General features: G+C 36.7%; 4 protein-coding genes and 2 non-coding genes across 9 annotated transcripts; 2 read left to right on the forward strand and 4 right to left on the reverse strand.

Moving 5' to 3' along the window:
* Window positions 1-10,218: 10,218 nt before the first annotated feature.
* On the reverse strand, window positions 10,219-12,931 carry LOC137948419 (large ribosomal subunit protein uL6). Its single transcript, XM_068794504.1, has 3 exons — window positions 12,491-12,931; window positions 10,567-10,689; window positions 10,219-10,472 (listed from the first exon to the last, which is right to left on the reverse strand). The coding sequence occupies exons 1-3, from the start codon at window positions 12,851-12,853 to the stop codon at window positions 10,386-10,388; spliced, it is 573 nt and encodes a 190-aa protein (XP_068650605.1). The 5' UTR covers window positions 12,854-12,931; the 3' UTR covers window positions 10,219-10,385.
* Window positions 11,114-11,212, reverse strand: LOC137949119 (small nucleolar RNA Z266). The gene has a single exon (XR_011111692.1). It is a non-coding gene; the product is annotated as a small nucleolar RNA Z266 (small nucleolar RNA).
* LOC137949163 (small nucleolar RNA Z266) lies at window positions 11,336-11,433 on the reverse strand. The gene has a single exon (XR_011111734.1). It is a non-coding gene; the product is annotated as a small nucleolar RNA Z266 (small nucleolar RNA).
* A 574-nt stretch (window positions 12,932-13,505) lies between the features above and the next one.
* LOC137948545 (uncharacterized) lies at window positions 13,506-13,979 on the forward strand. Its single transcript, XM_068794629.1, has one exon. It carries the CDS (start codon window positions 13,506-13,508, stop codon window positions 13,977-13,979), a length of 474 nt encoding a protein of 157 aa, XP_068650730.1.
* A 365-nt stretch (window positions 13,980-14,344) lies between these two features.
* Window positions 14,345-21,428, forward strand: LOC137948130 (uncharacterized). 4 transcript variants are annotated; one of them, XR_011111589.1, is made up of 12 exons: window positions 14,345-14,650; window positions 15,106-15,182; window positions 15,288-15,349; window positions 15,516-15,665; window positions 17,472-17,529; window positions 17,789-17,881; window positions 18,067-18,132; window positions 18,878-18,969; window positions 20,554-20,613; window positions 20,702-20,978; window positions 21,117-21,236; window positions 21,339-21,428. XR_011111589.1 is itself a non-coding variant. In XM_068794091.1 (10 exons), the coding sequence occupies exons 1-9, from the start codon at window positions 14,469-14,471 to the stop codon at window positions 20,951-20,953; spliced, it is 1,197 nt and encodes a 398-aa protein (XP_068650192.1). In that variant the 5' UTR covers window positions 14,345-14,468; the 3' UTR covers window positions 20,954-20,978; window positions 21,117-21,290. The 4 variants fall into 4 exon arrangements, 2 of the variants coding, with proteins under 2 accessions (XP_068650192.1, XP_068650191.1); XR_011111588.1 differs by having other exon boundaries at window positions 15,106-15,349; XM_068794091.1 differs by lacking the exon at window positions 21,339-21,428 and having other exon boundaries at window positions 15,106-15,349; window positions 21,117-21,290.
* LOC137948132 (probable cinnamyl alcohol dehydrogenase 1) lies at window positions 21,391-25,221 on the reverse strand. The gene is made up of 7 exons (XM_068794092.1): window positions 24,859-25,221; window positions 23,969-24,071; window positions 23,156-23,269; window positions 22,809-23,039; window positions 22,219-22,504; window positions 21,901-22,051; window positions 21,391-21,824 (listed from the first exon to the last, which is right to left on the reverse strand). The coding sequence occupies exons 2-7, from the start codon at window positions 24,055-24,057 to the stop codon at window positions 21,628-21,630; spliced, it is 1,068 nt and encodes a 355-aa protein (XP_068650193.1). The 5' UTR covers window positions 24,058-24,071; window positions 24,859-25,221; the 3' UTR covers window positions 21,391-21,627.
* Between the last annotated feature and the right edge of the window lie 56 nt (window positions 25,222-25,277).

Genomic DNA, 25,277 nt, shown 5'->3' on the forward strand with positions numbered 1-25,277 from the left:
AAATTTTTCTATATGGTTTTCTAGCCCATCTTGGCAAGAAAATCTTACTTAGAAAATTATATGATTTTTTAACAAGAATTTACAATTAGAAAAATATTTTCAAAAAACATGAGGCACTAATGTCCCTATATTTCTACTAAAAATGTCTTTTCAACATTTATTGAAAAAAACCACTAATAGTCTCTAAAACGTATTTCTACTAAAATATATTTTCAATTTCTTCAAGAGCCACGAGGAAGGGACAAAAAGTTTTTTTTCCTTGTTTATGATCACGCACGTAGGGGTGGCTTCGAATAAATTATATATAAAATTATGCATATATTTAAAAAAAATAATGATAGGGGAGGTTCAGGATTGAATTTCAATAATGGGTTAAAATGCACCAATATTAATCTTTTTTACTCCAATTGTTGTCTAGCTTGTAATCTGGCCATAAATTTACTATAGCCTCCTTAGTGCCCCTAGATGAAAATTTATATTCTAGGAAAAACTAGAAATATTTTTCCTATGATACATATTCCCAGAAAAAACCTTTAAATAAAATCCTATTACTATTAGTGACTTATTAGAAAATTACAAGAAATATTTTAAATTTTTCTTAGGAAAGTTAAATGGACCTTTTATTTCCTTTTCTAGGGAAATAAATAAAAATTAATAATCAATCTAATATATTATTATACTTAGCGATAAATTTTTAATCAAATAAAATGTCAAAAAAAAAATTGCAATGAAAATTGCTTCATGCTAAAAGTATTACAACATCAACTATTAAATACTTATTCAAAAATTTTCTATATATTTTTCTACCCCATCTTGGTAGGAAAATCTTACTTAGAAAATTATATGATTTTTAATAAGAATTTTTAATTATAAAAATGTTTAAAAAAAATGAGACACTAATAGTTCATAGAAACTTATTTCTATAAAATGTATTTTTAATTTTGTTTCAAGAGCTACGAGGAAGGAGAGTTTAAGGATTTTTTTATTTTTTTTTACTTTACGATCTCGTATGTGCGAGATCATCTTTGTGCGGGGGAGGGGGGAGATTATTTCTCTCCTAATTTCTCCCCTGAACTTACTGGTTCAGGTTTTCCGTTGAGAGCCGAGACGCGGAGGGAAGGGGGTTACGACGCCGGGGAGGCCCTATCGTCGGGGATGACGGCTGCGACGGCGACGACAGAAGCTGCGGTGACGGAAGCGGCGACGACGGAAACAGAGGCGACTGCGAGGAGAGGAAGAAATCGAACGGACGGCCATAGAGGCGGCCGACGAGTAGCTGTTGATGGTGGTAGAGGCGGCGACAACAACCGACGGGATGGGCTCGGCGGTGACGAGGGGAGGAAAAAATTCCCTCCCCCCCCCCCCCCCTGCTCTCGCTCACCCTCCCACTCCCTCGCTTCCGACCCGATACCGATCTCGACTCACTTCGAGCCGGCTTGCGAGCCGACGAACCGAACCTGGCTTCGGTCAAGCTCGGCACATTAAGGTAAACGAGCCGATTTCAAAGCTCGAGCTCGATTGATAACGAATCGAACCGAGCCGAAACCGAGCCGGCTCGGTTTGAAGCCACCCCTACCTATAATGTCTGGTCAGGGATAAACCTAGAAGTGGATTGAATAGGTTTATTCACTTTTTTTTCTTAATTGTAATCAACTTTTGCTTAATTTTTATGTGTCTTTAATTAATTCAAAGTGCAAAGTCAATTGTATAGATTATGTTCATGCACAATGATCAATTGTACTCATGGAAGTAATTATTTTTAGGTAGTTCATGATCCACCCCCAAGATGTTTTTAGCACCTTGACGCTCCACTAAGTTTGGATCGCCATACAACATCTACAACAAATTGTCTATAAGGCAACCTACAATGCTATCCATAAGGGAATTTATGCCACTCAATTGACCACAACAATCAATTTACAATAACACTCCTTTACTTGGATTAATATCAGCTAACTATGCACACTAGCCTAGATCCATAAAAGGATTTTCCAACGGCTAACTAGAAGCCTAGACTTGCCCAAAGATTTTCAACAACGCACTGAGTTTACAAGCCAAGACCGACAAAGATATTTTTAACACCACCTGTCTACACAAGGTCTTATGGCTCACACAACTTTCCAATTTTTACTCAGCCACAACAGCTTTTGTCAAACAATTTTGAGTACGGACAATCTTACCTACTCAAGACTTGACCACATTGCAAGGTTTGATTGCTTAAAATGTAGTACTATAAATTTTTTTTGAATATGCAGATCTTAATAATCAAAGAACAAAACAATTGGTATACCAATTCTAAGTACCTACCCAAGGTAATCAATAACTTAAAATAGTCCTTAATGACTTGATTTAAAAATCTAGTCAGCTCAAAATAATCTTCAATGACTTGATTTAAAAATGCAGACTCAATGTAAATCTAGGATTGGTTTTTCAATCTAGGTGGGTAATGCACACACAACAACTCAATAAAGATTGATTTCAAAGTATATCACATGAGTAGTGATATAAACTTGGGGGGGTTAGTCAACAAAATAAAAATTTGATCTTCATCTTCATCTTATGTATCTACATGATCTTCATCTTCGAAATGGGTGTTAGTCAAGACAACTTCATCTTCGAAATCTTTGAAATAGGGTGTTAGTCAAGACAACTTCATCTTCATCTTCATCTTATAGAAATTTAAAATTATTGATTTTAATAATTATAAAAATGAACTAATTAAACCAAAGTGTCGGAGTTAACAATATTTTAATTACCACTATTAAATCACTAATACAATAGAGTGAATAAAAAATTTTTTGATTAATGAATAAAAAATATTATATTAATAACATAAGATAGATTTGTATTGTATTAATTAATAATATATTTTGACATAATTAATGATGATATATTAATCAAATGCATACTTTAATTATATTTTATTTACCAGGGAGGATTGAATTTTGTGTATTCTTCAGTCAACTAGCCTAACCAAATATGATGAATTAATCTGAACTAAACACTAATTATATCCTAAATTATCAAGCAATAATTTAATTAACTACTTCCTAAATTGTCAAGCAATAATTTAATTAACTACTTTCACAACAGGAAACGTCAACTCTGGATTTTACCATGATTCGTGCCTCTCTCGAGCGCCACGTAACCACGAATCCGGATTCTCAATCCTTGCGTCTAGCCCCTCTCGGGCACCTAGAGTTAATGACAAAGATCGGATTACAATAGAATGCAGAGAATCAATTTCCTATTGTGATGATGCTAAAATTATCAACTTTGGATTTTACCGTGATTCGTGCCTCTCTCGAGCGCCACGTAACCACGAATCCAGATTCTCAATCCTTGCGTCTAGCCCCTCTCGGGCGCCTAGAGTTAAAGACAAAAATCGGATTAAAATACCAAAATCCAACCTCAATTATAATCTTACCCTAATTAGCTAATTTAATCAAATATCAAGAAAAAAAATCTTAAATAAACCTTAATTATCAAATCAGATTCAATTAACATTCAAAACCTAAGTTCAAACTATATGAAAAATTAAATTCAATAATGATGAATTACTCCCCTTCTTCCTCCTCTCGCTCGGGCAGCAACTCGTTCTCACGGGTGCTGCAATTTCCGGAAATTGGTGGCGTTGGGTAGCAATAGTGAGTGGCCGGAGGTAGAGACGACGCCGGCGACGCCGGTTAGAAGCCGACGGACGGAGGTAACGTCCGGTGAAGAGCGAAACAGAGCTGACGTTCTCCAACCGGCTCTCTCGAGTCTCGGTTGGAGTCGGAATAGCTCCGGGACTGGTCGGAAATACGTAACCGACGCCGGAGGATGGTCGGAAAGTGGAAGTTGCACCGGAGAAGCCCTCTCGGATCTCTTCTCGGCCTGGCGAGCGACTACTGTCGAACTCACCTCGACGGAGACTCTCTCGAGCTCTCCTCGGGTTTGTTCTCGGTTGCTGGACGTCGGTGGACGACGGTGGCGCGGCGAAAGCTATTGGCCCGGCGAACGGCGGTGGGGAAGGGATTGCGGGAGAGAGGAAGAAAAAAGAAAAAACGACGCACGATGGGGGTGGGGGGGGGGGGGGGGGGGGGTGCGAGGAGAGAGAGCGAGGCCGAGGGCGTCGCCCGTCCTTCAATTCGAAGAAGATCAAAAAGGGCCTTCTTCCACATGATTGAAATTAAACCGTGGAGATGAAGGGCCCCTTCATCCCCTGCATCGAGATGAAGCTTCATCTACGCTCCACTAACGACTTCAAGTGGAGAAGGGCGTTATGTGGTTGAAGATCATCTTGTCCTTCAAGTTGACTAACCCCCCCTTACTTGACCAAGAATGATTGAAATATATTAAAGTACATGCATAAACATAAATTCCAAAGCTCTTTGAAATTCCCCAATAGAACAAAATACAAATATGTATTAATATAATTTGAAAACAGAAGAGATTACAAAACTGATTTCAAATGGTTGCCGATCCCACAACTACTCGCAATGTCATGGTTGAATCAAATATGATCTTAAAATTACTTGGCACATATTCAACAAACAAAGATCTAATTGTTTAACAAGGATTTAAATGAACACGCACAGAAAGATAGCTCAATGGAGAAAATTGCTGAATTTGGCTTCCTTTCAAGCTTTGGAGGAAAAAACTTCTCAAATCTTGTGTGAGGGCTTAGGAGGTTTGGTGATCACTATGGTCAGATTGATATTTCAATTGGGGTGAATTTGAGTTAAATAATATGATTCATAATGTTCAAAAAACTAATTGTCATGAATGAATAAGACTACTTTTGGTATTGAGAAAGAAAAAGTTCTAAGTGTTCTCCATAAACTCAAATTTTGATAATAACAAACATAGGCCATTGATCTTTTTTGTTCTAAGTGTGCACAACATATGAAATCCTCAAAAGGAACCGACTCCACAAGAAATGACTCAAGTACATGAAGCTCTAGAAGGCCAAAACATTAAAATTTTATTTTTTTAACTCAACCATAAGTAGATAGAGTAGAACACATGATGGAAGGAGTCAAACACACGAGCAAAATATAGTCAACAACAAATAAAAAAGAAGTTCAAAAGTTTGTTATAAGTAACGGTTGAAAGTTTAATGAAGTTGAGAACATATCCCTAGAGCTAATACAATGTTGAAAAAGAAGTTCAAAAACTCATTACAAGCAACAACTAAAAAGAAGAACAGTTGAACACATACTCATAGGGAGTCAAACACACCCATAGGGACACGTACACAAGAAGCCGAATACGCAAGGTCAACATATTCAAATCTCTAGAGAATATCTCAAGTCAAATATGATAAGGAATCTCCGTGATCAAAGAGTCAGACATATGCACTAAGCTACAAACTACAATGAGTTGAATCTGACTTACAATAACTTTGGATTTAATTAAGAAATTGACCCGTGTAGGAGGAACTAAGGTATGAGATTCAACCATAGATCAAGGGAATCGACCCCTATAGAAAAACATGAGGTGAACTCAAACCTAAAAAGAGTCGTTCGAGCAAATGGATTTGACCCTAGAGCAAAGGACTCAACCCAATGTTCAAAAATAAAATTTCAAGTATATCAAGGGGTAGTCTTTAGGTGCATACCTCCAAATTCAGTAAATGTTATGCAAAAATGACAAGCAACAAAAACTAGTTTATTTTAATTATTTTTTATATTTTCTAAAATTTATTTATTGAATTTTTGGGAATAAGCTAGAAAAAAGGTTGTAAACTAGTAACAACTAGTTTTTTTTTAATTGGATTCAAAACCTATAAATACCCAAGCCTTCTTTAGCTAAAAAAATAATCTTAGCCACAAATTTTAAAGTGCTTCCAATTCATACTCAATGATCCTTTTGTGTCAAACTTTGAGATTGAAGAATTAAGGTCTTCAACTTAAGTTTTTAAGCAAGCTAAATATCTACTTTTCTTTCATACTTATTTCAATACTTTGCTTGGTTGATTTGAGTTTTAGTTAATTGTTTTGTATGAGCTTTGAATTTATATAAATTTTTTTACAAGATTAGCATATATTCTTAATCTTTTATACGAAGTGTTGCTAATCATATTAGTAGAACCAATTAAGTATTTGTGAGATTCCATTTTGTTGTTCCATTGATCTATTTGTCTATCAAGAGGTACATTGTGTTTGATTAGAAAGGAAGAGATTTTTGCTACTTAGTCATTTGTTGACTTGCTAAGTATATGTACTTAGAGTTACCATAAGTCCTTGTGTGGACAGGTGTTTCTTTTGCCATAAGTCTCTATGTGGGTAGATGTTATTGTTGCCATAAGTCCCTATGTGGGTAGGTGTTGTTGTTGCCATAAGTTCATGTGTGAGCAGGTGTTATTGTTGCCATAAATCCTTATGTGAACAAGTGTTGTTGTTGTCGTTATAAGCTTTGTAGTTTGAGTTTCTTGAACACAAGTCTCTCAATGTTTGGGGTAGGTGTTGTAATTGAACCTGTGTGGTTCTGATTTGTAGATGTTATTTGGCTTTACATAATAGATTCTTTAACTCTAGGGCAAAAGATCCTTGGACGTGGAGTAACAATTTAAAATAGTGATTGTGAACAACTATAAATCTTGGTGTTATAGATGAGCTTCTGTTGCATTGTTTTAAAGTTCATAGTTTTTGTGTAACTTGAACTAATCATTTTTAATTGGTATCAAAGCAAGCATACTCTAAAGCCTGGTTAACATTTTAGGTAAAATATAAAAGATCTTAAATGGCTACCAACGAATTGACTCAAGCCTCCTCTATTTTATAGAAGTAATTACACTCATTGGAAGCATAGGAAGAAACACTTCCTTCTAGGTTTTGAGTTTGATCTATGGAGGATCACTACTCAAGGTCCCTATACTCTCATGAAATGGGAAGGTGATAGAGAAGTAGAAAAGTCTCCTAGAAAGTATACTATAGAAGAAAATAAGAGAGTCACTCTAAATCATAGAGCTCTAAACCTGATGTTGTGTTCACTAAGTACCACTGAGCACTCTAGAGTAATAGGAAAAATTAATGCTCAAGAGGTTTGGGACAAACTTGAAGTTGCCATGAAGGAAAACTAAAGTCAAAGGGGCAAAGAGTGTCCTTCTTTGTCTTTCTTATAGTCTGTAGTACCTCCATTAAAGACAATTTTATATTTACCTTGTAAAGTTTATCATTTGAGTAAAAACTGTAGGAGCTCTTTTCCTTCCTACTTTCGAAGTATTAGTAACTCCTTGATCGTTAGTGCATTCTAATGTTCGGGGTTAGTGCAAGTTCCCAATATTATTCACTCAAATTATTTTATTATTTTTGCCAATGATTACACTAGAGTTACTTTGTTGTTTCTAATAACCGGCAAATTTAAAGTATTACCTATTGTTTAGTTATTTTTGCTATGGTTGCTACTCAATTTAGTTATAAACTTAAAATTCTTAAGGACTACATATTTTTTTTATCTTTAATCATTCTATAATAAAAAAAAGGCATTACTTATCAAACGTCATGTGTCTACTCCCCATAATAAAATAGTGTTGTCAAAAGAAAAAATAGACACTTCTCTTCCAATTATGTTTGTCCTCCATATGATGATAGAGCCACAGTTATTCGCAAAGGTACCAGATTTTGCACTCAAACATCCTCTACTTCTCATCCTCTATCAAGTTTTATTTCCTCTCGTCACTTGTTGTGCCTTCCTTGCAGCCATATCCTCTCTGTTCATCCTTAGTCATTTTAGGAGGCCCTCAAGCATCCAAAGTGGAGAGCAGTAATGGAAGAATATATGAACATGGGAGATGCTTCAACTACTAGCACATTAAAAATGTGGGGATGTAAGCGGATATTCATGGTTAAACACAATGCAGATGGTAACATTGCAAGGTTGAAGGCCAAGCAGGTAGCAAAAGAGTATGCTTAGAGTTATGATATTAATTATGAAGAAATATTCTCTCCACTGGCCAAACCCAATTTTGTATGCATTCTTATATCCGTTATTACAAATTTTAAATTATCCCTTCTTCAGCTTGATGTGAAAAATATTTTTCTTAATGGTGACCTCTAGGAACAAATATATATATAGATCAACCACCTAATTTTGTGGTGAGGGGGAGTTGGTGCACAAACTGAAGAAATCCTTGTGTGGTTTGTTGAAACAATCACCTAGAACATGGTTTGATAAATTTACCAAAGTGATAATTTGGTTTCGTTTTACTAGGTGTGTAATGGATCATTTTATTTTTGTAAAACATACTAAAAAGGGAGTCATACTTATGGCAATATATGTATATAACATTATTTTTATAGGAAGAAATCCAAATTGAATTTGATAAGAAAAAAATGGCTTAAATAGAGGATTCCAAACAAAATACTTGAAACTACTTAAATATCTTCTCAGAATTGAGATGTTACAGTCTAAGTATGATATTATTTTGTCTCAAAGGAAGTACATGTTTGATTTACTCAAAGAGATATGTTATGTTGGGATGACGGCCTATAGACACTCAAATAAATGTGAAGTCATGTGTTGGTTCGAGAAAAGTGGAGATATTGGGAGGTTTCAAAGATTAGTTAGTAAATTGATTTATCTCATTATAACTAAACCTGACATTTGCTTTGTTGTAAATGTTGTCAATGAATATATTCACAAACATCAAGTCTCTCACTGACAAACTTTGAAAATGATACTTTGATACTAGAAGAAATCTCTTGAATAAGGTCTCTTGTACAAATGTCATGGACATGTTCACATTGAGGGTTTTGCATAGATTAATTGGGTTGGCTCTCTAGATGACTAGATATCTACCTCAAATTATTATACATTAATTGGAGGTAATCTAGTGACTTGGAGAAGTAAGAAAGAAAATGTGTTTGTCAAATCTAGTGCAAAGGCAGGTTACAAGGTAAATGACACATGTAGTAACTAAAATATTTTGTGTAAAGTCCCTTCTCGTTAGACTTAGATTTCATTAAGACATTCCAATGAAATTACATTTTAACAACCAAACAGCAATAAACATTGCCTCGAATATAATTTTTCACAAAAGAACAAAACATATTGAGATTGATAGTCATTTTACTAGGGAAAAATTACTACTTGAAATTATATGCCTTAAACACGTTTATTCTCAAAGCAAAGTTCTCAATATCTTCATTTAGGCAATTGCAACAGCGTTCTACTTGTTCCAACTTGGGTAACTATGATGTATGCACTAGCTGAACAAGAGTGTTAATAGTTGAAGCGAGTGGGGTTAAGGTACAAGTAATCTTGTCTTTCAGCCTTTGTTCACATTATTTATTCCAGCCCATGTAATAGAAGAAACCTTGTAGTTTTTACTCACAAAATTATAAATAGAAATTAAGGGAGGAGGAACACATGAGCTAACCCTAAGTTCTCTTCTTCCTTTCCTCTCTTTCTTCCAATGTTCAAGCACTTTGTCTTCTCTTCCTTTCACTTGGCACTACTCTATCTCTTTCTCTCTTCTCCACAAGTTTAGTTAAGAGAGGTTACAAAGACTAGTTCCTAGAACCTTAAAATCTAACAAATAAAAAGTGTTTAGTGGCCAAAAGATACAACAAACACTATGGTTTGGATTAGAATGAAACATTTAGTCATGCTGTCAAAACAAACGTCAAAGAAGACATGGTTTAATTACTTCCAACAGGTGGTTTGAGCCCATGGTTTTTATTCCCTCTCAGGAAGGTCATTCCTAATTTATTCAGCAGTCATCTAACTCCCTAGTGTTGAGTTTTGTATGTTTATGATATCATATAGGTAGTGAGCCCACCTACACACTGATTTTAGAAAGATTAAAATTTGACCAAACTCTTGAGAAAGCCAAATTAGGACACTTAAACTTGCGCACATAAGTGTTGGTTAATGCAAATGGCTGACTAATGTTATTAGTATCAAGCCAAACCAACTCACAAACCGTTCGAACTCAGCTCAGTTCAGTTTTTACTTATTTCAGCTCAACATATCTTAAATGTATCACATATTCGACTGCCCCCGATTCCCCTATCACTGACCTTCCACTTACAAAAACATCATGGGATGCTGACCAGCCCTCATAATCCTGCAATTTGAGCATTCCCATGCATTATGAGGCACAAGTCAAAATGCAAATATGCACCATGTCATTTATCAGCATGCTAGTGCACGCGTACGCCTCCACCCCATGAACAAATTCCATATTAATACAATTCATCTACCAACGATAGCACCCAGGAGGCCAAGGAATTGTGCAAAAGAACACAAATGTAAACTAAGATTGTAAAAAGTATACGAGGTTTTCCTACACTGCTGGAATGCATTAAAACAAGTTCTTTTGGCATAAAACAGAAATGAAAAGAAAAACCAAAACTGTTTGACACGCCCCACAAAACATATCAAATTCACCTCATCAATTACTCCTCTTCAGCAATGGTTTTCTTGTCGCTGACATATATACCATCAAGAAACTTCCTTATATCCTTGTTCTTGACGTGACATTTCTGTATATACAACACCAGACAGTGGAATCAGTAAGATGCATGCACCAAAAAAGATGCATAATACAGCACTGAGATTAGAAAAAAAAGGTATTACCTGGTTAATCAAGGCAGCGGATCTCGAAACAAGCTCAATATCATTTCCATCCAAAATAAGCTCATCCTTTACCTTCTCAGATCTAGTAATTGACACTCCATCAAGCATGTCAACCTTTCGTACCTGATGATAACAAAATGCAACACTTCAGTATTAGAACCCATAAACGTAGGAAAGAATAAAGCATACAGAAAAAAACAGAGCATAGCTGCAGAAATAATTTTTTACAAAGAATAGTGCAATTTATACACATCTAACATTCATCACGTAAGTTAATTTCAAGTACACAGTTTCTTTAAAACTAAGTTGATGTTAAGTTGACACAAAAAACCAAAAACTAAATATATACAGATAACAAACTTAGCACTTTTCACCAAATTAGACACAAAAATCAATTAATCACTTGTATAAAGTGGAACACTGAACAGCATTTGAGACAAATTCTCTAATTCCAGAATGAACAAAGAGATTTAAAACTTTTGCCTCTCAACCCCAAGACTCTATGATCCCATTTTACACTTTTGCCTCCATAAGTGTAGTATAAATAGAGTGACGAATCAGAATACTTAGTATGCCTCAAACATTTAGTTCATGAAGGACAAATTGCCCTGTCACACATCTAATTGATTCATCATTCCTGCCACTCAACAAAACCAAGTTACAATAAAACTTCAAAACAGCTGAAGCTAAAAAGATGAGCAGTGGAAACAGATATGACACATTTAAAGATGCAAAACAGGTAAAGACATTTTTCCTTATAAGAATTTAAGAGTGGCATGTCAGAATATTAGTATGCCTCAAATGTTTAGTTCATGAGGGACATAAAGTCCTATCACCCATCTAATTGATTCATCATTCTTGCCACTCAAAATAGACAAGAAAACCATAAATGTAAAAGTTAACAAGAAATTATAAAACAGAAAAGCATTGAGAAAAAAATTTCTTCCCAGCTTTTATAGGTGAAACATTCAGAAAAGATTGGCAACTAAAATTTCCATAAACCCAAAGACAAATAACTTAAGATATCTATCTAAGGATTAAGATGGAAAATCCATGCCAATTAAGAGGTGCCACACAGAATGGTAGGAGAGAGGTCAAACAGAGGAACTCTGACAGATTCTCAAATCTCTATAGTGTAGCTATGACTCCAAACACTTCCACTGATCTGAAAGGCAATCTTGAGAGCTACGCATATGATTCATTCACAGAAGAAACCTCGTGGCTAATGACTAGAAAACCAAGCAAAAGAGAACAGGCTTAAAATTTTTAAAAGTAACAATGGATCTCCTCATGCAGTTCTGCAATGGTGAAATGCAAAGAGCTTCAAGACTTTCAGGGTAAGCGTCACAAAACTACATGGCTCAAGCTTGTCTGGGGTAAAGGCACCGCAGACAATAACAGACACCATAATGTCAAGAATATATTAATACCAGATACTACATTACTAAAATAAAAGAAACGTTACATGCACCCCAACAACAATCCCATACCAACACTCAATAGACATATCAATATATTAAATATAACACAACTAAATAAAACTCTATTAGAACTAACAACTCTGCTGGTATTTTTTTTTTTAAAAAAAGAAAGAAACCGCTGACATTCTTTCAATTATACATATAGACAATTTTTTAGGGAATGTAGACAACTTTTAGCTAAATTAGTTCCCATAACAGCGGCGAAGATCTAAAGTGCATCTTCGCCCGGTCATGAACAGCACATCATGGATCAAAAGAGACAAGAATAATCGCCCGTCTCAAAAACATACAAGTGATAAATAAGCCAATAGCACCTCAGCCTAAAACTTCATATTGCAACACCTCAGGATATGTCAATAGTAAGTCAACAGTCGCAAATGAATATTAAGAACATAGAAAAACAAAAGACCCACTAATCTAACTGGCTGGTTAGGGAATGTTACCCTCTTCTCGCCAAGAAAGTTACGAATCTCGATGCTCTTGCTCGCGTTGGTGATACTGGCGTTGATGGGAAAGTGAGCATAGACGAATCGCAACTTGTAGCGGTAGCCCTTAGTTACACCAGTGATCAGGTTGGTAACATGGCTGATGGCAGTGCGGATGGCAGCCATGGTCTTTCGTGATCCAAACCAGGCATCGACCTTCAGTTTCTTCCCGCCCTCGACCAGCTGGAAGTCAAGGTTGAGATGCTTGAAGTTGCGCGTGAGCTTGCCGCGGGGGCCTTCCACCTCGATGATCTTCGCCTTCACTTTCAACTTGACACCCTCCGGGATGTCCATTGTCTGCGAGGCCAAGATCGTCTTCATCTTCGCTCTGGTCTCGCTGTGTCGCCCGCTCTCTCTCTCCCTAAAAAATGGCGACTGCAAAGCTCGGCAGAAGCGGAGCAGGAAACCCTTACAGGGGCTTTTATAAGGCGTATTACAAAACAAGAGGGCAAAGCAAAACCCTAGGTTGAGTCCGCCGCTGCGAGTATCTTTATGGACATTCACACGCGAGCCCACCTTCAAGCGTTCGCGCTGCCTGCTTTTTGTTGGTCCCGTGGGACCCCTTAACTTGATGCAAGTAATGTATCCGAGGTAGAGACATTTTCCTAGGGGTATAGTTGTAATTTAAAGCTTCTTACTTTTCTCTGAGAATAACATTTTGGTAATTTTACAGATTTTAATATTAAAATCTCATATATCAATTTTTGTTAGATGCCACGTGGAATCATGATTGTTGTTCAATGTACGGGATTTATTATTTACAGCTACAGAGCTGGAAGTACCTTACATGCACTCCAAGTAAAGAAAAGAACCAATGTTGAATCCCATTTTCTAAAGAATTTGGTTCTCTCCATCTCTCTTCCATTCAGATCAATCTTTCGCCTCTATAAAACATTAAAATCCCTTCATTTCACATATCCTATCTCCACTCCCCATCCAATCTCTCTCTCACTCTCCTCCTCAAAAACCCAAAATGCCTTCCCAACTCAACAAACCTGGCGTGTCCACCACCTCCCATGCCGAAGAAGAGAGCAAGAAGCAGCTCGATCATGAGATCAGAAACATGATCACCACTCTCACCAATCGACTCACCCAACTCCATTCTATAAGCAAATTTCGCCCAACTCCGCACGGTGACGGCAACGACGACGACGACCGTGGTCTTAGAATTGTGACACTTGCAGGCACCAACGAAGGAGCGACGATGCGTTCTGGTTTTGATGAGAAAGTAGCAATGTCTGAAGAGCAAGACATGCTGGGTGCTTACATTAATAGTAACTTTCAGGCAGTGAACAACTCCATCTTGCTTGGGGGAAGCTACAAAGTAGAAGACCCCGGTGTTCATATGATGATCGAGGAGTATCGAGGCAAGGAGAAGAAGAAGAAGGACAAGGGAGGCCCCAAAAACAGCAAAGAGTCGCAGAAAAAAAGTCATGAAATGGAATAGAGAGGAGTCTTGGCAGTGATCTCAATGTGTTTCCCATAGCTCGCAATATTTGATTTTCAGTAATGAGAATAATTCCAAAGACTTGAATAGAACCCACTTACATGAACTGAAATGGAAAATATACCTCCTGTTATAACGATCAATTTCCGGTGATGATTGAAATATCTCATCTATTTCTATCAAAGGATGAGAGTTTGTAACAGGTACCAGAAGCAATTTATTTTTAGCTTTTCCAAAGCAAGATATAATCAAATCATTTCTTTTAGTTACAAGCTGTAAAATTTGAAACTAACATGGCAAAGAGTTAAAACGATATATGCATGCCCAAAAGAATACTTCCAATGAATTTGCTGATAAGAAACCTACTAGTGGAAGAAAAAGTTGAAAAACCCCTCCCAAAACCTCTTCGCCAAATTTTTCCCTCCAAAAAAACTGCATCTTTAGAGACGACGCAGAGGCCTACGCCGGAGGGATAAAGAAGGACAATCAATGGCGATGTGGAAGCTGAATTCTCTCCGATCTGTGGCGCACGCTCGCTGGTTCGCCTCCTCTTTTCTGCCGAATCTCCATTCTGCCACTAAGTCTGCTTCGTTGACCTCATTTGTTGCGCCTTTCTCCACCTCTCTTCGGCACATCCGCTCCTGGCCCCATCACGACGATCCGTCATTCAGGTCTGCTCTAATTTACTCAAGTTTTTTGGTTCCTGTGGTGAATACTAGCGTTTAGTAAAGTTTTGAAATTGGAACATTTTTATTTGGGAGGACCACTGTTCCAGTTCAATTACATGTGGCAATACTGAACCACCTAGTGAGGCATTTCTAGCACCATTTTTAATAATATAAACTGGGCATAAGAGGTATCGTAATTCCGCATTGCGCTTGTGTCTGTTGAGAATCGTGCTGATTACTTACACTTGGGAAAAGACTCATTAGCATTGTCTGCTTAAATGTTCTGCTGATTTCTACGCAATTTCTTCATTTGAGAAAAATCACTCATTTTCTCAGATTGTATATTTTTATTCTTTTTCCAAGAGCTAGCTTTTCAAGAACGGCAGAAAATTTTCACTTTTTTTTTTTCTTTTCTTCTTCTTGTGTTTGTTTACCGACATATTACTTAAATTGGGAAGGTATGAGGTGACTCCGCCAACTAACTGGGGCATAAGGATTGTCCCAGAGAAGAGTGCCTATATTGTTGAAAGATTTGGTAAATATCTGAAGATACTTGACGCTGGAATTCACCTCCTTGTTCCATTTGTGGACCGAATTGCTTATGTACATTCACTGAAGGAAGAGGCCATTCTAATACCAGATCAGTCTGCAATTACAAAGGATAATGTCAGCATTTTGATTGGTGGAGTGCTCTATATCAAGGCAAGGATAACGTCAGCATTTTAATTTGGTGGAGTGCTCTATTTTTTAACATTTTTTGTAACCAATCATATTTGTAGTTCTTTCTAGTGATTATGTGTGTACCTATATATATATATATTCCTTGTACATTTTCTGCTGCATATTTGACAGATTTTCTATGTAACAGATCGTTGATCCCTTTTTGGCATCTTATGGCGTGGAGAATCCAATGTTTGCAGTTATTCAGCTTGCACAGACTACTATGAGGAGTGAGTTGGGGAAGATTACATTAGATAAAACATTTGAGGAAAGAGATACCCTGAATGAGAATATTGTGGTAAGTTCAACTTGGTAGATTGTTAAGCCATATATGTTATTTCTGGTTTTGAGCTATCTTGCAGGTTTGCTTTATTTCTAATCAATTTGGTAGTTTCGGTCTAGATAACAGACTTTTCCTGCTGGATTTTTTGGATGAAATTGCACTTGATAAATTTTTACCGCAACAAATAATTCCATGGTTCATTCCCTTGAAGATGGTGTGAACAACCAATTCTTTTTGTTTCCTGTTACTCATTTTTAGTGCTTAACATCTGTGGATTGGTTAGTCAGTGTCTTATTGCCTGAGGATATTGACGTAACATGATTAGAAATCTTGTCAAATAGAGATGGGAATGCTTGTTTCCTGAAGTTTCTCAAACATAAATAGCAATATAGTGGTGGTTTGGCCTAAGTGCATATTTGACATGGTATAATTTACATGCAGACAGTGCTGAAATTTCTTAGGGACAAGAAGATAGCTTGAGTGACTTCATTTCCTTCAGTTGTTCTCTCATTGTTCCATAGCTTTGGTGCACCGCTACCAGCAGTATATTCTAGCTGACTTTCTCACAGAGTATTCCTGTCTAGCCAAGTTTACCTCTTTCCTTTATTTTTGTTTTTTTGTCTGTGTGTGTGTGTTTGTGTTTACCTCTTTTTGTAATGCTGTCTAGGGGTAGTAACTCCTTATATACTGGGAACACCTCATTTTTTGTGGTGTTTCTCTTGTCTGCTTGTTTGAAAGGACTAATGTAAATTTGCTATCTGCTTGTTTTAGTTTTATTCCTCTGGTATACCTTCTTTGTTTTCTTATAAAAAGGTTCTCTGGTGTACCTTCTTTGTTTTCTTTTAAAAAGGTTCTCTGGTGTACCTTCAGTCAGAGAAACATGTGCATCTCTCCATAGACATCATCATTTTGTGTAGCTCTGTAGTAACTAATATGTCAACAGTTTGTAGAAGCTGATACTTGTCATGCCAATAGGTATAATGCTGATCAATGGGAGGCAAACACTTTGTGTTTCTTTGTCAAACTAAAAACGTTAGACATACTTTTTGTGAACTCTCCTGGAAAAGAAGCTTATGAATTTTTTGGAGTTTTCAAAACTCAATTATAAATAAAACTAGTGTATCCAAAGTTAAGTAGACATATTATATTGTGTGTAAATAAAAGCATTATTTAAAAAATTGACTTATTCTTGTATATTTTTGCCTTCCCTTCTCTTTCCTTGCTTGATTGTAAAAGTGCTAATTTCTATAAAGCACAAGAAGATGTGGCTGTGACCAACTTGGTGGATTGTTAGATAGGTTAATGCATGCATTCCATTTAAAAGGATATGATGTGTTTTCCATTTTTCCTTCTTTGTCTATTGGCCTTTCTTGATGTTTTCTGTTTTACATTTATCGGGGCTTTGTACTGCCAACTATTGGTTGCATGATATTTAATGGTTAAACAGGTTAAAACTGACTGCAATTAAAGCATCCACTAGATAAATAGTGTACAGCAATGCCACTCGAATGCTACATAAAATTAGTTTTATAACCAACTCAATCTTTTCTTGTGTTTCCTCATTCTCCAAAAGAAAATTATGACTGATAGATTATTCAATTGGCATGCTTGTCCTGTGCTTGGCTCTGAAACTTTGTGGAAATATGTTTTCTATTTATAGTTCAGAGTTCAGCAGCTTTTAGTTGGCAGTTGATTTTCCATGTGATTTGGTAACTCGAGGCAGCACATGTTGCTCCATAACACGTATATTTTTATGTGCAGAAATATCTCTAATCATGTTATCCTTCTTTTGTTTGTTCGTGCATTGTATCCACTCTGCAGAAAGCAATTAATGAAGCTGCCACTCATTGGGGTCTTCAGTGCCTGCGTTATGAGATAAGTGAGGGAGTTTATTCTAATTCTATAATTTTTTTGGTGGAATATTTCTTTGAAATTGTTCTGGTACTGCAAAGAACAAGAAAAAGGTAATTGTTATAATAATTACAAAGAAATATATGTTAAAAAAGTATAAGCAAATTTACAATGTATACACACAACTGGAGGACTGTAAAAAATGAGTTTTATTTTTCTGTAAAATGGCCAGATGAAAGGTTTTTGTAGGTGGGTATTGGTTTTGACAACCCTTGTTCTGCTTGCAGGGGATATATCTCCTCCTCCTGGAGTTAAAGCTGCTATGGAGATGCAGGCTGAAGCAGAACGAAGAAAACGTGCTCAAGTTCTTGAGTCTGAAGGTGCAATTGAAATTTCACTTGTCCATTTTGACTTGTTAGTGATATACTCATTGACAAGTTAGTTGTTATAATGAGACTATTTTATAATTGTGCAGCTGAGAATATTCTGCATTTTATATATGTATTTATCAAATTATCTGAAATAACATGGACGATGATGGGGATCCATTTTTATTTTTGAACAGGAGAGAGACAAGCAAACATCAATATTGCAGATGGAAAGAAAAGTTCTGCTATCCTGGAAGCTACTGGTAAACTATGTTATGTTATTGTGGTCAGTTAACTAAACCCAATATGAGTGTTAGCGTATTCTTGTTTTATTGTGCCTATTAATGAGTTCGCTAAGATTCTATTGAGATAATCCTGATGGTGATACTGTTAGAAAACATTGAAGAACCTGAATAGTGTTACATGTTATCGCTACAAACTTTCTGTGTGGTTGTGGGTGGGTGGGTGGTTTGGCATTCTTCTCTGACATCGCTTATAGATTTAGTCCCTGTCTCCCGAGGAGATTATCCAGAATGCAGGTGTTGCCATGGCTAATATTCTGAATGACATTAATAAAATGATTTGTTGACCATATGTTGGCACTGCTTCGTCTGGGTATTTTTATGTTTGTTCTCCAGACACTCAGAGCAGGATGTACCAGGTCACTGCTTCTGTAATTCTATTGTATCATGTATACGGCCTTTCACTGTTTTTCTGTATGATGGCTGTGAAACCCACTTAATTAAGGTGTCAAAGTGTGAGACTTCTAATTGGTAGCTTGGATGATTTCTATGTTGTCATGCTTCCACATATAACTTTTACTTTTGAAATATCCTCTATTACATTTTGAGTAGTGGGAAATTTGGAAAGAGAATGAACTTTGTGAAGGATATAATCCTCAATTCACGAAAGCAGCTTGCACTTGTAACATTTGGTAGCTAGCTTCATTTCCTTTTCTTTCTTGGTTTAAGTTTGTCTGAACAGCCATGTACATTATGAACATTGCAGGAGAAGCTGAAGCTATCCTAGCCCGATCGCAGGCAAGTGCAAAAGCAATCTCTATGATTTCAGAAGCTATAAGATCAACTGGAGGTGTTGAGGTTATACTCCTCTATTCATCTTCTATCACCTGTGAAAGAATGTACTTTATATTAGCATCTATTAAATCTGTACCATTCTAGATATAGTGGAGGAGATAGAGAAAGGAGAAGAAAGTAAGAGAGAAGAAGAGAGACTTTGGGAAGCTGTCGCAGAAAAAGTGAGGAAGCAGCCTGACCCCTAAACCCTATAATATCAGTAAAAAAGAATATAATGTCACAATAATGCCCTTTCTCTCCAATATACATACTCCGGCATAATTCTTCCATGCAAAGAATAACATCAAATATGATACATATTTAGATAGAGAGATAGAGATATAGACACAGAGAAAGAGAGATATAGAGAAAGAAATGGTGAGAACAGGGAGATACAGAGATAGAGAGCAAAGTGCTGAACTACGAGCTGGTCTTTGCTGAACTACCCTTTATTCAACCAAATCAGAGGTGAACAGATTGTTTATTCTTCTCTCTGTTATAGACAAGATTTCTCCTTTCTTTTCAAGACAACTTACGGGGAGGTATCAGGGAAGAGGAAGAACCTACAAAATCTTTATTTGTTTATAGAAAGTGAATGGTAAGTGTACCTAGAGACATGATTTGGTGGGTGTTAGGAAGAAAAACATGTCCAAAGGGGGATGTGTTAGCCTTGTCAAGAGTATATGTGGAGATAGTGTTAGTGGTAATAGTCCCACATAGTTATATATCAAGGAAAACCCTGTATTTATTAGTTGGAAAATGACCTCTTAACTTGGTTAGTCAAAATCAAGATGGACTTGGACTCAACTTTAATATGGCATCAGAGCAGGATGGTTACCTTGTTGGATCCAGTTAATACCCTGTTTAGTTTGTACTCATTTGTGCTGTCTATATTTTAGGCGTGTTGCCCATTGCTATAAGCTTTAATGCGGGGGGAGTGTTAGTAGAAATAATCCAATAAAACGAAGTGTTAAGAAAAATCCTGTAATTGGGAAATGGCTTCCTAACTTGGCCAGTCATTTTGGCATGGATCTAGACTCAACTTTACAGATACCATGACTACTATCAGGATGATGGTTGGGGATTCTGGACAAGCATGTATATACTCTTGTATACAGAATAGTGGAAAATACAGTGAGAACATAATTTGTTACACATATTGTTTTCTTATAATACATTATCCTAAAGTGACAAAGATTCCAAATCGATGTTTTTAAAAGTAGTGTCATTGCACTTTAACTCTATTACACTTTAGGATCCTCCTCCTAGAAAGGATTCCACTATATCCTAGAAACGCTATATTGTTCTGTATCAGTGTGTACTCTGTTTTTCTATGTAACACTTGCTCATTCAGTGGAGTTACTGTTAGCTTTTTCCTTTGTGAGCTTTTTTTATGTTTTGTGTTTTCTCTCTATTTATTTTTTTGTTTTTTGTTTCTGTTTTTTAATCAGATAGACATTTTAAGGTTTGTTGTTTATTTATTTATTGCATTGTAGAAGATCTTGTGTATGGTTTTTGGTTTTATCTACAGTGTTACTGGCTTAAGCCTTCAGCAAGTTCATAGTAGTTTGTGTTAGACTAGTGCTCAAAAGTGTAAAACTTTTGCAGGCTGCGAGTCTGAGAGTAGCTGAGCAGTACATCCAAGCATTTGGGAACATTGCTAAAGAGGTCTCTAGTTGTTTGGGATCCCTCAGACATGGTTTGGTTTTGGAACATCTGTTGAGGTAATGAATCCAAAATTTTCCTCTGTATGCAGGGCACGACCATGCTGCTCCCCAGCACTGCTTCTAATCCTGCCAGTATGATGGCTCAAGCTCTGACAATTTACAAGAGCGTAATAGGCAGTGGTTCAAATGCTCTTATAGATGAGGTTTCTCCATCTGAACCCGAAGGCAGCCCATTTGGAAAAGTTGAAGGCAAAAGTAAGACACCCAACATGGGGAGTTCTGGTTCAACTGCTACTGATCTAGAACCAGTTTTCTCACTCCAGAGCCCAAAAAATAAGTGAACTTGACTGGAAACCTGTGATTGAGGTAGTAAGCTGCGTCAAATGTTCACAAAATCCTTTTATAGTAAACTGCATTCAATTTTGTATTCAAAAAATGTTTCCCGTTATACATGCAGTCAATTTTCAATTTTGGAATAAGAACACTTTCTCCTGTTCTATTTAGGTGACAAAGCTGTTCGTTTTGGGTTTTGGTTAAGCATTGCAGTGAATTTTTGTCAAGCAGTTGGTTGACGCTGTTATTGTTACCGCGCATTTTACGGCGTAGCAAACAAAGTTGAGTCTCGTAAGTGGGGGATCAACGCCTTCTATGCGTGTTCTTTCTATTCGTTCCTTTTTTGTGCTGTGTTTTGCTTATTCTTTCTTGTTTGCTCTCATTCTTGAACAGAATTCCATAGCTTACAAGATTCATTATCCGTCACAGAGCTCAAAACAAGAAATTATCTCACAGAGGAAAATGCAATTTATTTCACATCAGCCCAGCACTCAATAGCTGATAACTTATATCTAGCACCTCCTACATCCGTCTTCTTATTGAAAGAGAACACACCTCTACTTTATACCATGCAAGTTCAGGCACGCAAGAAATACATTCAGTAGAAACTTTAAAATTCTAAAAGCTTACGAGAAGCTCCACAATACTACAGTGCTTCAAAATCACATCATCCTGGGTAATCTCACTTGAAGGAGTTTCCGATATCGATCACGAAACGATACTTGATATCCCTCTTTAAGAGCCTTTCAATTGCCTCATTTGCATAGTCAATTTTAATGACTTCAATTTCAGGGTATATCTTTTTGGCAGCACAGAAATCAAGCATTTCTTGTGTAACTTTGGTGCCACCAGTAACACTTCCAGAAATGGTTTTCAGACCTGCACAAGTTATTTCAAGGTTAGCCTCAATCTTTGCTACACTTCACAATTTGCCCAAGTTAATTTCTTTGCATACCTGGATTGAGGTTAGCAGGATGGATTTTAATTTCACTTGGGAATCCAACCAAAACAAATACACCGAAGGTCTTTAGAAGTGCCATGTAGGGGTCAAAGGAGTGATCTCCAGCTGCAGTGTCAACAATGAAGTCTAGGGTTTTTGCCAAAATCTGCAGTTCCAAAAGGAAAAAGACAGAAGAAGAAAAAAAAAAGCTTAGCTGGGTAATCTGAAGCTTTTCAACGTGAGAGGGTCAAAGTGATTAAACAAACAAAAGATACACTCCAGTTCTGAACGGCAGAATTTCACAGGAAACGCTACTCCCGTTCACAACCTTACCTCCATCTGCTTTCTGTCAGATGACACAACAAAGTTATCTGCTCCAAGAAGGTTGATGGCTTCTTCTCTCTTGGATTCACTTGTGCTGAAAACTGTCACTTTGAGGCCAAAAGCCTTTCCGAACTTCACAGCCATGTGACCTAGCCCACCAAGGCCAATTACTCCAAGAGATTTACCTGGCTGGTTCATCTTATGGCGCATCATGGGAGCATATACAGTAACTCCAGCACACAGCAATGGTGCCGCAGATGCCAATGGGTAGCCATCAGGAATCTTATAGCAGTACCTGTATGATCCATACCCCGAGAAGAACATTAGTTTGCAATCACAAATTGACATACTCCCAAATTCATATACTGTTAGATAATTGCAGGTTCAAGCTACCGACCTAGTAGGTGAATTCTCATGCATTCAAATGGCACAGAAACTAGTTCAGGTCTTAGGTGCCATCAGTTAAATAATACACACACACACACACACACACACACACACACACACACACACATATAGATAGATATATAGATAAGAAAATTCAGATGTACCAAGTAGCCTATTGGAAGTACATTCTTGTCAGGATCTGTATGACTTACCTATCATGAACTACAATATGACTGGAATATCCCCCTTTGGTGATTGAGCCGTCCACGTCAATAGCATTGAAAGTGAACACTGAACCTTTTTCACAGACAACTTCATGTCCATCATTGCAATATTCGCATGCCCTGCATGAATTAACATATGTTCCCACACCAATATGATCTCCAACTTTGAAGCGGTTAACATTGGAGCCAACCTCTTGGACAATACCAGCAATCTCATGCCTGATTCAATAAATTGTGTAACTAAAAATCAAATACAAAATACCAAAATGAAATGAAAGTACCAATTTAGTGCGGGAAATCAACTAAACCATTTCATGATGCATGTAGAAACTTACCCAGGAACAACTGGATATTTAGAATCTCTAAACAAGTTTCTTGTCCAGATAAAATCGGCAAAACAAACTCCACAATGTGTTATCTTTATAGAAACATCATCACTTCCGACTTTCCTGCAAGATTTTCTCAACTTAGTTAATGGGCAATCACAGTCATACTTTTCTCTCAGCAGATCATCATCAGAGACTACTAATCTCGATCAGATCTGGATCATAAGAAGTTTGAGATACAGTATATAGCCACTCTACAATTTGGCACATGAAGGTTTAATGCTAACTGAAAGTGTGAAAACAAACATATAGTTGACCTTTATTACTTTGTATCTAATAAGAAACTGTCTGCTACTTAAACTTTGAAACAGATAGGCACCAATGGTATCACCAATCTTTAGTGCTTTTTACCACTAATAAATCATGAAGAAAATTAAAAAACTAGAGCAGAAATTGCATATTTCCAATATTCTAAAAAGAATTATTCTGCCTTCTCAAAAGGGTGTCAAACTCTCATCTAACAATTGATATGGATACTAAAATCTCTTTCTATTGACTTAAAGATGGAATTGGAGACATAGGAGATATCATTCAATTGATGTTCCTAGATTCTTGAATGTCATTCTTTGTAGCGAATCTAGTTCTATTCTCTCAAAGCAATAAAAATTACATATGCCTAGAAGTAATTTGAGTTAATAGTAAAAGTGATAAGTATAACAAAGTATACTTTCCAGCTTGTCCTTGAGTTAGTAACAAAATGATTCAACAGAATACCTACACTGAAGGAAAAGTTAACTCAAGAACAGCATCCGTAATACGTACCTCCGATTGAAACTGTATGGTGAAAGAACTCCAGATGGATCTCTTGCAGCCCATCCTAGGCAATTATCCTTAGCATTTTGGTCAGTCATAGTTATCCTGTCCTCTGTGAAAATACCAACACCAAAACTCCATTAGAATAAGCAGTTATCTCTGGGTTCCCTAATGTACTAATGTTTTCTTCCAGACCAGTGAAAGTTAATACATTCAGTAAAGAAGGAAAATGAATTAACACAGTGAACCAACCAGACCAGTGAAAATTAATACTTTCAGTAAAGAAGGAAAATGAATTAACACAGTGAACCAACCAGACCAGTGAAAATCAATACTTTCAGTAAAGAAGGAAAATGAATTAACACAGTGAACCAACCACACTCATTCAATCGTATGGAATTTTTTAATTTCCCTACGTTGTTTTTAATATGAATTTCAGAAATCTTCACAGAAATGATGGAGCAGGGCATAGCAACATATTTCTTTATAAGAAACTCTGTAAGATCATAGGTACTTGGGCAATCCCCAACTCCATCCGGTTATCTGCTCGACTAAACCCCAACCATCAGTTTTAACAGATGATTGATTATCAAGCATGAACACCCACCCAGAACCTTCTTCAAAACATTTAAGTCAATCCCATGGAGCTCAACTGTATTTTCGCCTAAGAATCCGACAACCAGTTGAAAGCTACAGTCACGAATAAACTAGTGCGCCCCTTTCTTATCTCTCGAAACAACTGTACTACGGTTTCCAGATTCCTCGAGCTCACATTTCACTTTCCATGCTATGATTCAAGTGGGTATACAACAGAAAGCAGCGATCAAGAATCATGGCAATACGTCCCCTGCTATACAGAAATCCTAAAAATGCAGAGTTTCCAATGTTAAGGGAGTTACCGGATTCCTGCGTGAACGTCTGTAAGTCTCCTGGTGCCACTACGCTTGAGCCTTTGGATAATGGATTACGGAGGTTATGTAGGCTACCCAGATGCTCGCTCTTCCGTTTTCAACGCCGCATATTGCCAATTGCCAAAGTATAATCTTTTTAAGGAAACGCTACTCTTTTTCTCCTGTATCTAGAAATCTGAAGTTTGAACTTTGAACCTTGAAAACCTCGACCGGACCAATTCAACAAATATCAAAATTGAAGCTGAAATTTCTTCGAGACAGTAAACTGAGTAAATCTAAACCGTACAATTTTCATATTGGTGGCAAGGTCTACTTTTCTTGTTGTCTTTTGCTTAGTAAAATCATGGTTGAAGAAGATACGAGTAATAATATCCTTATCTTTCGCATTGACTAAGAGGGACAGATAG

This window comes from Aristolochia californica, unplaced genomic scaffold, assembly GCF_029961685.1.
Source record: "Aristolochia californica isolate CCGP_79_NKW_82.1479 unplaced genomic scaffold, dmAriCali1.0.hap1 SCAF_13, whole genome shotgun sequence".
Lineage (NCBI taxonomy): Eukaryota > Viridiplantae > Streptophyta > Magnoliopsida > Piperales > Aristolochiaceae > Aristolochia > Aristolochia californica.

Excerpts from the sequence above, each read along its gene's own strand:
- LOC137948419 (XM_068794504.1), bottom strand. The coding sequence starts at position 12,853 with ATGAAGACGATCTTGGCCTCGCAGACAATGGACATCCCGGAGGGTGTC. Across the intron at positions 10,690-12,490 it reads ACTTTCTTGGCGAGAAGAGG|GTACGAAAGGTTGACATGCT; the intron begins GTAACATTCCCT and ends TGTTATCATCAG. Across the intron at positions 10,473-10,566 it reads CCGCTGCCTTGATTAACCAG|AAATGTCACGTCAAGAACAA; the intron begins GTAATACCTTTT and ends TTGTATATACAG.
- LOC137948545 (XM_068794629.1), top strand. The coding sequence starts at position 13,506 with ATGCCTTCCCAACTCAACAAACCTGGCGTGTCCACCACCTCCCATGCC.
- LOC137948130 (XM_068794091.1), top strand. The coding sequence starts at position 14,469 with ATGGCGATGTGGAAGCTGAATTCTCTCCGATCTGTGGCGCACGCTCGC. Across the intron at positions 15,350-15,515 it reads GTGGAGTGCTCTATATCAAG|ATCGTTGATCCCTTTTTGGC; the intron begins GCAAGGATAACG and ends TCTATGTAACAG. Across the intron at positions 17,530-17,788 it reads GTGCCTGCGTTATGAGATAA|GGGATATATCTCCTCCTCCT; the intron begins GTGAGGGAGTTT and ends TTCTGCTTGCAG.
- LOC137948132 (XM_068794092.1), bottom strand. The coding sequence starts at position 24,057 with ATGACTGACCAAAATGCTAAGGATAATTGCCTAGGATGGGCTGCAAGA. Across the intron at positions 23,270-23,968 it reads CCATACAGTTTCAATCGGAG|GAAAGTCGGAAGTGATGATG; the intron begins GTACGTATTACG and ends AAAATCTTGCAG. Across the intron at positions 22,052-22,218 it reads CTGACAGAAAGCAGATGGAG|ATTTTGGCAAAAACCCTAGA; the intron begins GTAAGGTTGTGA and ends TTGGAACTGCAG.